The sequence below is a fragment of the Mus caroli genome, unplaced genomic scaffold, assembly GCF_978045245.1.
Source record: "Mus caroli unplaced genomic scaffold, Mus_caroli_1 scaffold_4, whole genome shotgun sequence".
Lineage (NCBI taxonomy): Eukaryota > Metazoa > Chordata > Mammalia > Rodentia > Muridae > Mus > Mus caroli.
The window spans coordinates 70,265,013-70,277,075 of record NW_028227259.1 but is presented as its reverse complement, the minus strand read 5'-3'; the positions used below and the strand labels follow the sequence as shown (position 1 = coordinate 70,277,075).

At 42.9% G+C, this 12,063-nt stretch overlaps 1 protein-coding gene across 4 annotated transcripts in view; it reads left to right on the top strand.

Annotated features, from left to right (window-relative positions):
• The window catches only part of Atp8a1 (ATPase phospholipid transporting 8A1), a 229,112-nt gene that overhangs the window by 121,538 nt on the left and 95,511 nt on the right, over positions 1-12,063 (top strand). For all 4 annotated transcript variants that reach the window (XM_029478096.2, XM_021162268.3, XM_021162270.3 and 1 more), the window contains 2 exons: positions 165-249; positions 1,954-2,093. In XM_029478096.2, coding sequence (XP_029333956.1) covers positions 165-249; positions 1,954-2,093 — 225 coding nt within the window. The remainder of the gene's footprint in view (positions 1-164; positions 250-1,953; positions 2,094-12,063) is intronic.

The following is a 12,063-nucleotide window of genomic DNA, read 5'->3' as shown; positions in this document are numbered from 1 at the left end:
CTTCCTGTCTTTGGCGAGTCCTTGTTACTCATAGACAAAAATATTCTGTGCTTTAAAGGAAACACTGGGAGATGTTTGCACAGCAACCAGTAATGTGGCTGATCTCGATCTTATTAAATTCGGGATGCTTAATTAATCCACCAAACCTTCTGCTTACTTTCCAGGACACAGTAATTTATGAACGACTTGCAGAGACCTCAAAGTACAAAGAAATCACCCTAAAACACTTGGAACAGTTTGCTACGGAAGGTGAGCACGATATGGAAACAGAACAGGATTGAAACACAGAGAAATCATAGGCCTTTGATATTTGCAGGGCTATTGGCAGTTTTACTCCATTGGTTATTGGTGATAATTTAGATATTCCTATGCTTAGACATTCACACAGTTTTTCTTAAAAAACAAAACAAAAATTTAAAATGCTGAGAGACAAGAGACCTTGTCCCCATTTGAAGGAGTCAGGCCTTTAAATCTGTGCCACTTTTTAGAATGGATATCACCTAAATGCTTTACCTTGCATCTCATGGAATTTGCTAAGGGAAATTAAAAAAACAAAAAACAAAAAAACCCTGAGCTTTTGTGATCTGTATAACAAGAAAGAAATGGCTACATTTCATATGTAATATTCATTACATATGTAATCATATGATTACATAAAAAGTTATGCTATTATAACTTAACCTTTATTACTATTATTAATTAAGCCCCACCACATGCCAGTGTCTACCTAAGGCCTTGGAGTCTGTGGTAAATAACATCATCCCTGTAGCTGGCCTCCTGAAATACATGATGGTGTACGAGGCAAGCAATACAGGATCTAGGGAGCTGATCTGGTGAGTGGGAGTGGAAGTCATTAAACTTCTCAGCCCGTTAATGCAGAATGTATAGAATCTTAAAAAAAGAATCTTACCACAGCACTTGATTGCAGTATTCTAATCACGTCTCCATTTTCACTCCTGTTACATGACCCTGCCCATGTCGTTGTTTCCCCATAATCAAGGCTTGAAAGGATAGGAATATTTTCTAAAGAGATAGATAGATAGATAGATAGATAGATAGATAGATAGATAGATAGATAGATAGATAGATAGATAGATGCTTCTGAATATAAGGTCATGATTTTCTCCAAGTTTCCAAGAATGCAAGAGTTCAGAAGTCTACAAGCCCCTGGCCCCATATGCCAGGTTTGTGCTGCCCAACATACAGGCCTTGCATGTTTGGGGAGGTGGTCTTAAAAGTCTGGACAACTCCACTCTGGTTAACAGTATTACATAGGTTCTAGTTCCTCCATTTCAATTGGCAACCCTCCCTGCCCTCCCCCAATCTCTGTCCCATTCCTTCTGACCTCAGGCTGAAGGATATTTCTGCTCCATTGCAAGTAAGCTTCCAACCAGTTTCCAAATGGAAAGAAACCCGTGCCGTAATGCAGTGCCTCAGATTAGGTTCAGGGGAGTGATCCAGTCGTCAGTAGCTCTGCTCTTCTCTGCCCCCTTCTCAGGAGGTAGAGCTGTCTTGCAGCCAGTGAAGGGGTGCTGGGGAAAGGGAGGTAAAATGGATAGCCTGTGCAGGGAACCCACATCTGTCACAGGAACTGGGTGGCCCAGGAGTACGGTGAAATGGTTGCAGGGCGTGAGCCACACTCCAGGTTTGGGACTTCCATCATGGGGAACAGCTGGGAGATTTCAAACTCGGACAGCTTGCTAAGATGAAGCTTTTAGGAAAGTTACCCTTCATGTAGATGAAGGGTTCAAGGGACTGGGAATCATGAGGAAGGTACAAAATTCAAAAGCTGGGAGAGCATTCTAGACATTGGATACTGAGGTTTTGTCACAGCTAAATGGACACATCAGTAAATTGTTTAAAACTCAGTGAGACTACACAAAATTGGGTCTTGTTAAATAATGGGAGCATCAGGCTAGCGACGAATTCTACTGGGTGCGCTGCCTTTTACAGGGCTGAGGACTTTGTGTTTTGCTGTGGCTGAGATTTCTGAGAGCGACTTCGAGGAGTGGCGGGCCGTCTACCACCGCGCATCCACGTCGGTACAGAACAGGCTGCTGAAGCTGGAGGAGAGCTACGAACTAATTGAAAAGGTGCGTGGGACATTGTCACCGTCAGACAGCGAGGGTGTGTCCGCAAATGTCCATTCTTTGCTTGGGGACCAGTAAAGTGCAAAGCCAGTATATGTAAAGGGGTAGTTGTCTAGGGGCTTGCTGAGTTCATTTTGTGTCATGGACCAGGAAAGACAGAAGGCAGACCTATAGAGAAAGGTCTTTACCAGTTTACTTAACAGTTTAATGCCTTCAGGATGGGAGATGCCTAAGGTTGAAGTTCTCTACATGGATGCTGGCTCGGGTATGTTATAGGGCTCCCAGGTCTCTCCTCTTCCCTTACTGGCTCCCATGTCTTCGAGTTCTTCGCACAGTGCTTTCTGTGATTAAGAAGCTGCCAACCCAAGGAGCCCACTTTCACCTTTCCTATCTACCTGCATTCATCTATTTGATGACAAACCTTATGATCGAGTCTCAAGATCAATAAATTAATACATCTTAATATGGTCTAATATCTTTCTGAAAGGGCCCAAGGACTAGCTGTTACTGTATGTAGATCTTCGCTGTTTTGCATCATGAGTTGGTTCTGAATACAAGCAGTCTCCCCGCCAGTGTATCCCATTGCTTCTGCATCACTGAAGACTTGGGTCAGGGACACACAAAGGCGGCCACTTACGTAAGCACATGGGGACATCTGCACAAAGGCAAGTGTGCTCACACGGGCACATACCTATGCAGACACAGAGATGATGTGTCTGTTATGTGTAATTACTATGTTTATGTAATATGAAATGATATAGCTTTGTGGATTTGTAATAAACTGTAGTAGAACAGTCAGCGGCCTGGTCCTTTCTCCTGCACTCACTTGGGCTGTAGCTACTTACTGTGTTCCTTTATGATCTCTGTCAAATGCCTTCGTTTTACAGTTAAACAAAAATAGCCTATTCGGGCTGACAGTGGTTCCTGTGACTGAAGCTGCATCTGTAGCGAGAATTCTTGTCTCCTTAATTAACGACAACCAACACTTGGTGTAGTCCTTACTGTGTGCCTAGCGGTACAGTGGCACTTTCGTCTATTGACATGTTTAGTCCTTTCGAGGAACTAATTACCCGTATTTACAAATGAGGATACCCGGGTAACAGAGAGGCTAAGACACTAGACCAAGGTCACAGAGCTCAAAAAAGGATTATCAGACCTCTGTGCTCTGATGTATCTAAGGGCCTTCACTGTAGCTTAAACTTGCCAGTCAGTCTCTGCCCAGTTACCGGATTCCCTCCCGTGCAGCATGGGATAAAAGGAGCCTCTGAGGTGCAGGGAGCCTCTGAGGTGCAGGGAGCCTGAGATGCAGCTCTCTGGATCTTGCCGGCAGGTGGAAAAGCTGGCATTTTTCTCCTCTCTGTTAGGAAACTTAGGTACTTCCCATGTTGGAAGGCAAATGGGACTAAGAACTCTGAGCACTAATTCCCCTTCACTCACACCCTCCCCACACCCTCCCCACACCCTCCCCACACCCTCCCCACACCCTCCCCTTCATGGATCACTAGGGAACATCTTATCCAGCAGCAGGTGGTGTTTCTCAGACACATGTAAATGCTACATTTAACTCAAAGTATGCTCCTGTCTCCATAAAATACTGTAATAAGTTTAGGGATGGTAGCTTGTTTCTTATGTAACTTACAGGATATTACATGTCCTTTATACTTACATATTATTTAATGATGCACATAGATGATACACATCTATGATTAAAAACTTTTAACTGGGATACACATTCAACCATTATCCAGCAGATGGCGATCATGAGTTACATTAAAATTTAAGTTTCCCGGGGAGCTTGCCTCTCTCTCCCCCACCCCCCTTAAATAGTAAATAGAAACCTCCTAAAGACTGTCTCTTATAGGAATGAAAAGAGGAATTTAGAGCTAACTGATTTTTAACATTCGTGGTAACCCTCATGTTGTGAAATCTGTAATGTAGAACTGTAGGGAGACAGAGTCCCTTCCTCAGCCTGCCTGTTCCAAGTAAGAACAGCATTTTGTATGTGTTCCTACTCCTAAAACATAGGCCTTTTTAGAGACCACTGTGGTCTGCCCAGATTCCCTAAGTGAGGAACTTGGAAGAAGGTCTGAAGGAAGCTTTGAAATAGCTCTGCAAAAAAAATTATTTTGCCAGTTAGCGAGCAGTAGTATTTGTGGGACTAGGCAGAGTCCTTTGAGGATTGCAGGGCTTTGTGTGTGCGTGTGTGTGTGCGTGTGCGTGTGCGTGTGTGTGTGTGTGTGTGTGTGTGTGTGTGTGTGAGTGTGTCTGAGCGGGATGGCTCTGCTGTTGGTCTGAGGTTCCCCTCTGTTAAAATCAGCCGAGTTGGCATTCAGAAGATGTGGTTACTACCCTTGCAAACAGCCCAGCGAGGCACCAAAGAGACCACCAGTTCCAGAGGTGTTTCACCTGGCTGTAAATTTAGCTGTCACGGCCTCCGAGTTCATCTTTGTCTGAGATACACTGACTGTGCAATCTGCTCTTTATGACTTTGGAATCCATTCGCATGTAGACAAGTACTATTGGACTGGATGTGGAAGACGTTTCATTTCTAAACCCTGAGAGTGGTTTTCGCTTTTGCTTTTGCTTTTTAGAGCAGAGTCCATTTCCCAAACAAAACATTGGTAAATCATATTCGCGATTGATGAAAGCTAAGCTGCTCCGGTTAGCGTGAAGGGTAGAGAGGAGCCCCATCAACTCCTCCTCTGCCTCCACCGTGCCTCATGGTGGTCCGTGAGGAACCTCCCAGGACTCTGGGCACCACTGAGTGCAATATGAAAACTGTATTATGTTACATCTGTGTGTGGATGTTTTAGGACTGTGCTTTTTAAAAGGATCAGAGCATCACTGTCATGCAAGATGCTGCTGAGTATATTCGAATGAGTGATACATGATGCCGTAGACACAGTAATCACATTACATCGAAAACATTCTAAAAGTGGAGAGATTTGGAGAGCTTCTGCTAAAAAACAATATTTTTAATATATGACAGAGTAAGTGAAATTTTTATAGTATAATTAAACTTGTGGTTATAAACTCTCATATCCCTCCACTATTTGTCCAAACCAGAGACTTGGTTTTTAAATTTGAGTTAAACCCCCTCTTCCTTTGGGAGTTATAACTCCTACATAAGCTTGAAACTATGTGGCCAGGCGTGGTGACACACGCCTCTAATCCCAGCACTCAGGAGGCAGAAGAAAGGGGGCGGCTGTTTGGAGCCAACCTACTCTACATAGATAGTTCCAGGCTAGCTGGTGCCACATAGTGAGACCCTTTCTCAAAGGGTGGGTGGATGGATGAACGGATAGATGGATGATAGATTGATCCAAAAAGGCCACATCCAAGAGAATACTGCCATTCATCCTTTACTGTGGCACTGCTCCTTTTCTTCCAAGACATCCATGTCTTCGAATTCACTGGCTTTACTGTCCAGGGCCATGCCACAGAGAATAGAATGTGGGAGGCTTAAAAATGTCCCAGATACTGTCCTCTCTGTGGACAGTTATCATTAGAGAAGATTTGGGATTTAGCGTTTATGGGGTTTGGGTGCTAGTGTTTGCATTCCTGTCATAGACTCTTCAGAATGATAAAAACTTCTCATGCCGTGAGTTGTTTCTAAAGTAGATTACTAGTGCTTTGTTACTGAGTATAAGATGAACGGTGACGTTTACTACTGGGAAAGGCCAAGTTTCTCAGCCGTTAGAAAGTAGAGAGGATTAAGACACGGAGGGGCTGACGCCCTGACAGGTCCTCCCCGCTGTCTTGACCCACTTTGTGGTCCGCAGCACCTCCTCTTCTCTTTGTCACCACCTGAGAGAATTTACAGTTGTCTCATTTTGCAGACGACAAACTTGCCCTGTTTTGTTGCCCTTCGCCTCCTTCCTTGGGAGGACAGGCACTATATTCAGACTCAACACTTCACCTTAGGAAGAAGCCACTTCAGGTGTGCTCTTTGCTTTGAAAAACCAAAAAAAAAAAAAAAAAAAAACCAGACTATTTTTAAAAACAAACTTAAGTTTTTGATCCATTTAATTATATGTGCTCAGAAAGGATTATAAGTAATGATAATCAGGAGGTTTGGAAGTTCCAGTGGTTGTCTCTATGAAGTTTCTCGCCTGCTTACTGTAATCTGCCTTTTTAATTTTATTCTACCATTTGTAAGACATGTAAATTACTTCTGCCTCATCCTCATATGATGCCGCTATATTCCTTTGAAATTAACAGAACACGGGCCTCTGGTTTAACCTTCACATAATTAAGTTAAATCATCGGTCGAAATTTGTGTGTTTTCATAGTAGCTATAGGGTATTTTTTTTTAATATTTATATTCATTTGCTTCAATAGGAAAAAATTACGTCTTTCACATTGCTGCTAAATGCAGACGCCTGCTGTGCAAAAGCAGGTCGTGTACTCAAGAGTTGGAGAAAGCCATGCAAGATGCAGCATATATACAGACTGAGCATGGAGAGGCACAGTATTTCCCTGGTGACAGAAGTTTTATCTTTTGTTTCAAGTTTTCAGTTGGGAAATATGTTTTTCAAAATGAGCATTTTTTTTCCATCTGTTGACATTTCTTTTCCAAAAACAGATTATGGGCCAGAAGGTCCTTTATGAGCAGAGGAGTGAAGTCAGAACGCTGTAACTTTGGTATCATCTCTCCCGCTCTGCATTTTGTGATTAACGTAAATCGCCTGCTAGACTGAGGCTTCCTGCGAGCGGTGACTGTGTTCATCACATTCCTCACTCTGTCCCCGGTATTTGACTGTCTGGCCTGTGTTAATCACTTAGTAAATATTTGACGAATAAATGAATTATTCAGAAACTAGAGCCTTGTAGGTGTTTTCCTAATGAGAGTCTGCCCCCCTAGCTCGAGTTTTGTGTGTGCTGACTTGGGTATTCAAAATGGCACCACTAAGGATCAATTTAGGAGTGTGTTAGAAAACGAGGAGGTAATTTTTATGTCATTCATTCTTTAGAAATTTAGGCACATTCACTTTTTTAAGTGCTCTTCTCGTGTTACTTATATATAAAAGGAGGAGAAGATGCTTGAAAAAAAATCAAAAACAAATATGTGGAACTCTGATGTATAACGGGCTCTAAAGCATAGTAATGGGGGCCAAGCAAAAACCTCTGCTTTCCTTTTAGTGATTGGAAAGGAACAACACACTGACACACATGCACACACAAAGTGTAACTCTAACCAGGGATAGAGCCCTAGACACTGAGACAAGGTATTAAGATAGTATATTGAAGTCATAATCTTTTTTATTTTCTCCTTTATCTCCCTTATTTTCCCTCAACATCTAGTTGATATTTTGAGGATGTTTATAGATTGCCTCCATGTAGTGCAATGCAGACCAACCGTGACATCCATGTGACTGAGTCCAACAGCCTTGTGCCCCTTGTGGCATGTGGCAAGAAGCCACTTAAGAGTTTCCTAGAGGAATTCTGAACTTAATAGAAAACAGGACTTTTCTTGAATGCCAATGGCTGCCAGGTTCACGAAGACTTCGGGATCACAGTGGAATGCCTCCTCAGATAAAACTACCACATCTATTCTTAGTAGCTGCAAATGCCACTTCTCGTTTGTACTAAAGGCTGGGTGAAGGTTTCCATGGTGTACTGGGGACTGTGCGGTTGAGAATCCTGGTAGTTTCCTGGTTTACTCTTTGCTTGAGAACATCTGCAGCTTGTCAGCTCATCTGCAAGTTAGCCCCGCCCCTTTCTGCACAGTGACGAAGCTTCATATCTTCTACTCTTCCACTGATTGGTTTGTTTGGGTTTTTTTTTCTCAGTGTCAGGAATCAAACTCCAGGCTTCACACATTGGAGTCAGGCAACAGTACCACTAACCTCAACTCCCAGATACCCTGAGTATTTAGTTCAGGGATCTCTAAAGTAAATGTACGAGATGGTCCGTTAGGATGGTCAGAAAAATGGTGGGCCTTCTGATCGATTGTTCATCTCATCTTTTTTGTACTTTCACAATGCAGATCAGTTTTAATATTCTGAACAAGTATGTCATTGGGAGATGTGTCATTGTCTTAGTGAAGGATTTATTGCTGTGAAGAAACTCCATGACCAAGGCAACTCTTATAAAAGAAACCATTTGCTAGCTTACAGTTTCAAAGCTTTAGTCCATCCATTATCATCATTGTGGGAAGCATGGACTCATGCAGACAGACATGGTGCTGGAGGACCCAAAAGTTCTACATCTTGATCCAAAGACAGCCAGGAGGAGACTAGAGTCCATACTGGGTGGAGCCTGAGCATAGGAGACCTCAAAGCCCACCTACACTTTTCTAGAGGCCACACCTCCTCCAATGAAGCCACACCTCCTAATAGTGCCACTCCCTATGGCCAAGCATTCAAACTCATGAATCTATGGGGGTGGGGGCATACTATCCAAACCACCCACAGTCATATTGGTTAAAAACTACTCAAGATTTTTTTTTCCTCCTATACTACACAAAAAGTTTGGGATGCTCTATCTAATTTCATCCCCAGAAGAACACTATCAAATCAGTAATTTTACTCTCTTCTTGCTGTTGTGAAAGTATGATTCCCAGGTAGCTTAAGTTACTCGCTATGGGATATATCCATGTTGTCAGCTGGCAGAACAGGGATTGAAAACAAAGTTCTGTCTTAATTCCAGTCTCATGATGAGAGCCTGTATGTGAGGCTGCCAGGTCAGTTGAAAAAGAAAACAATATATAAAAATATTGGAAACAAAAAAAATGAAGCATAATAAAGTGTGCAGTTGTATAATCATTAGACCAGCATTTGGGATAAGAGTGGGCTCACTTGGGACTTCTCCATTTAGTAAGCGAGGCAGCCCATACTTTTTGTAGTATGTGCCTTTAAAATGGACATAACAATTTTCATGATTTCCCTTCAACTTGTGATCTTAGAGTACCTGTGATTTCCTGCCATTTCTGATCACGTGCTCCCCTTTTCTGGCGAGAGTGCTCCTTTCTTACCAGCTCTCCTTGGTGGACTTTCCACTCTGGGCATGGCTGGCGTCTGACTCAGATAGAATAGATAGATGTGCTGTTTTTTTCAAGCCACACCCAAATCACTTCTCAGAGCCTGAATCTTTTTCAACTGGGTGTGTGAAGTTCTGGCCTCACTTGCCAAGACCTTGGGTTTATGAGTTCAAATGGGATTTCTGTGGTTCAGAAGAAAACATCAAGTCAAAGCCTTTTTCTTGGCCTTAGAAGAATGACCCAGTTGCATGATCTCCCCAGAAGCATCCAGCAAGCATTCCTGTGAATTAATGTCCTTAGTTTTAACGCCCTAGCCCAGCTTTAACTAAAAGGGAAGCGGTAGGAGCTCTTTTATAAGTGAAACCACAATGTGATGTGCTGAAGGATGCTGAGAAAAGAAGGCCCAGAGGCCTGCACAGTGCAGACCACAGAAGAGCCAGAGGCCAGGGCCTGCATAGTGCAGACCACAGAAGAGCCTGGCTGGCTTTGAGAACCAACTGTGGTATAGAACTGAGAGTCCCAGGCACAGCCGGTCCCAGGATCACTAAAGTTCAAGACTGAAGAACAGTGGTATCTTAACTGGCATCTGTGCCACTATGGTGGTACCCACCACCCACACCACGTGGTGACAGTCAGGCGGCCTCTGGCTATTTCCCATGTTAGGTGGATCATGGAAATCCAGCTCAGATCCTCATGCTAGCTCAGCAAGCACTTTATCAACGGGGCGTCTCCTCAGCCCCCAAACATTGGCTTCTTACAATGTGAAGCAGTGTTACTCTGATGATAACTCTAGAGTTAAGAAGTTTTTCCTGAAGTGTAGGATTTACAGGGGCGTGGGGAGGGCAGGGAAGACCTGGGAACGGAAGACTGGAAGCCAGACCAAGGAGAAGGTAGATATTAAACAAGGCTAGAGTATTCTATCAAGAAGGAGGCAAGTGCAGGGATGGAGCAACTACAGGCATTCTGCAGTCTCAGGTCTGCTCGTGCCAGCCTAGTGGCCACATTCACCCTCTAGCTTTCTTTACTGGAGCATAGCTACCTCCGTCTGTTTACATACTGTCTTTAGCTCTTTTTTTGTTATAATGGTAGAATTCACTTCCTTCAGGGAATTGTGACCCTCTAAGCCTGAACTATTATTATTATTATTATTATTATTATTATTATTATTTAGAGAAAAGCAGGTTAACATGCGGCTCCAGACCAACAGTTCTTAGAGTAAGGTCCTCAGACCAGCAACACTATAGGGAACTGCACAGTCCCAGGCTTCCAGTGAGCTCTGGTCAAAGGAGAAATTAGTTCTGTGTGTGGAGCCCCATAAAGTGTCGCTGAACCCCTAAGGATTCTAATGCCTGCTGAGGTGAATTACCCCCACTGAAGGCAAAGCCAGGCAGAGTTTAAGAGGCAAGTTTCTAACCATACTTTTTTCCTTTTCTCTCAGTGATAGGCTATCACTCTCAAACTCATGACATTAGCCCCACCTAGTTTCCAATTCACTGTGGTCCTCCTACCTGGGTGTCCTGAGTGCCAAGATTACAGGCATGAGCCACCATGACTGGCTTGCTTGATAAGTTCTAAATTTCATGATGGAAAGAGCTCACAGTGGTATCTCCAATTCTTGCTTTGATCTCTTGCTTGATATTTATGAATGAACGAACGAATGAACGAACGAACAAGTGTACCTGTGTAAAGCACCTAATCTCTAAATATGAAAGTGGGACCTGTGTGTGGAAAGAGGGAATCGGGTAGCCCTGTCAGGGTGGCTCAGCACTGGGGCTGAAACTCATTCTATGAGGAAAGTACTGTAAAGGCTGTGTCAGAGGCAAATGTTCAAAGACCCAGTGTTTGCATCATCAGACTCTTTCCCACCTGGTTCCTCTGGCACGGGTTGCTGCTCTGCTCCTACAGTCAGAGTCAGCTGTTCCTTCCTCTCTTTGACTCTAGATAGTGTATCCGACCTCCTGGTGTCTAGAACCTTCTTCTCCTTAGGAAATATTAGGTGTTAGTAACACCTCACTGTCCTAGACATAGCCTTCTCAGGGTTACTGTGTCTTGCTGGGTTATGTGCATATTTACTCCAGGGGTAAAATTCTGCATATCAGTATTGTATCTTTATCTTTAGAGAAACTGCTGCCGAACAGACCGTGTTACACTCAGAAGTGTGACTAGACTATTCTATTTCCCCCATTTAAAACATAACAGTCCAAATACTGATGACCTACTTGCTAATATGAAAATATAGGTCACTTTGAAGGCCTGTTACTTAGTAAAGTCTATATGCATTGACAGGAAAAACACAGTTTCTCTATCCATCTTAATATGTGGTACTGGCATATACTTGAAGTTCTTAAATATTCTATATGAAAGTTTTTATGTTCACTGGGGTAGAAATTTTACATTTATCTCCCCCTTCTTTAAAAAAAAAAGACTGCATACTTTAGAGACATCAAAGAAAAAATAAGATTATTAAGGGCTTTTGTAGGTAAGTAAATACTATTTCACAATTTTTCTTTGATAACTAAATGCATAGTATGTCAGAGTCATCAGCCCGAAACCTTTATAACTTTAGGCATGGTGACATTTTTGAGAGTAAAATAAGCATTTAGGATTTTTTTTTCATTCCATATTACCATGGGAATTTCCTGGTGTTTCAACACATTTTGAATATGTAATTCCCACAGTGGCCACTAATGGCCATCTGTGTAAGGTAATACATATTTGAGACGAAATTGATTACCGCCTGAACACTCTGGAGCAGTGATCAGGAAAAGCGTGCAAAGTTCACATCATTTTTATCCTAATGACAGCTGTGTAGCTAAAATATTAATTTCCAAAAGCAAAGCAGCCTATCATTCAGGATCCTAATCTCACTATAAAAGATACCAGACGCAAAGGACAGGAGCCGGCTGAGCTTCCTGTGATGGTGGTGACAACTGACTGCCATTCTCCAGGGGCTCTTGGGATAAAAGGAAATGAACAGCCTTTGGGGTGCAA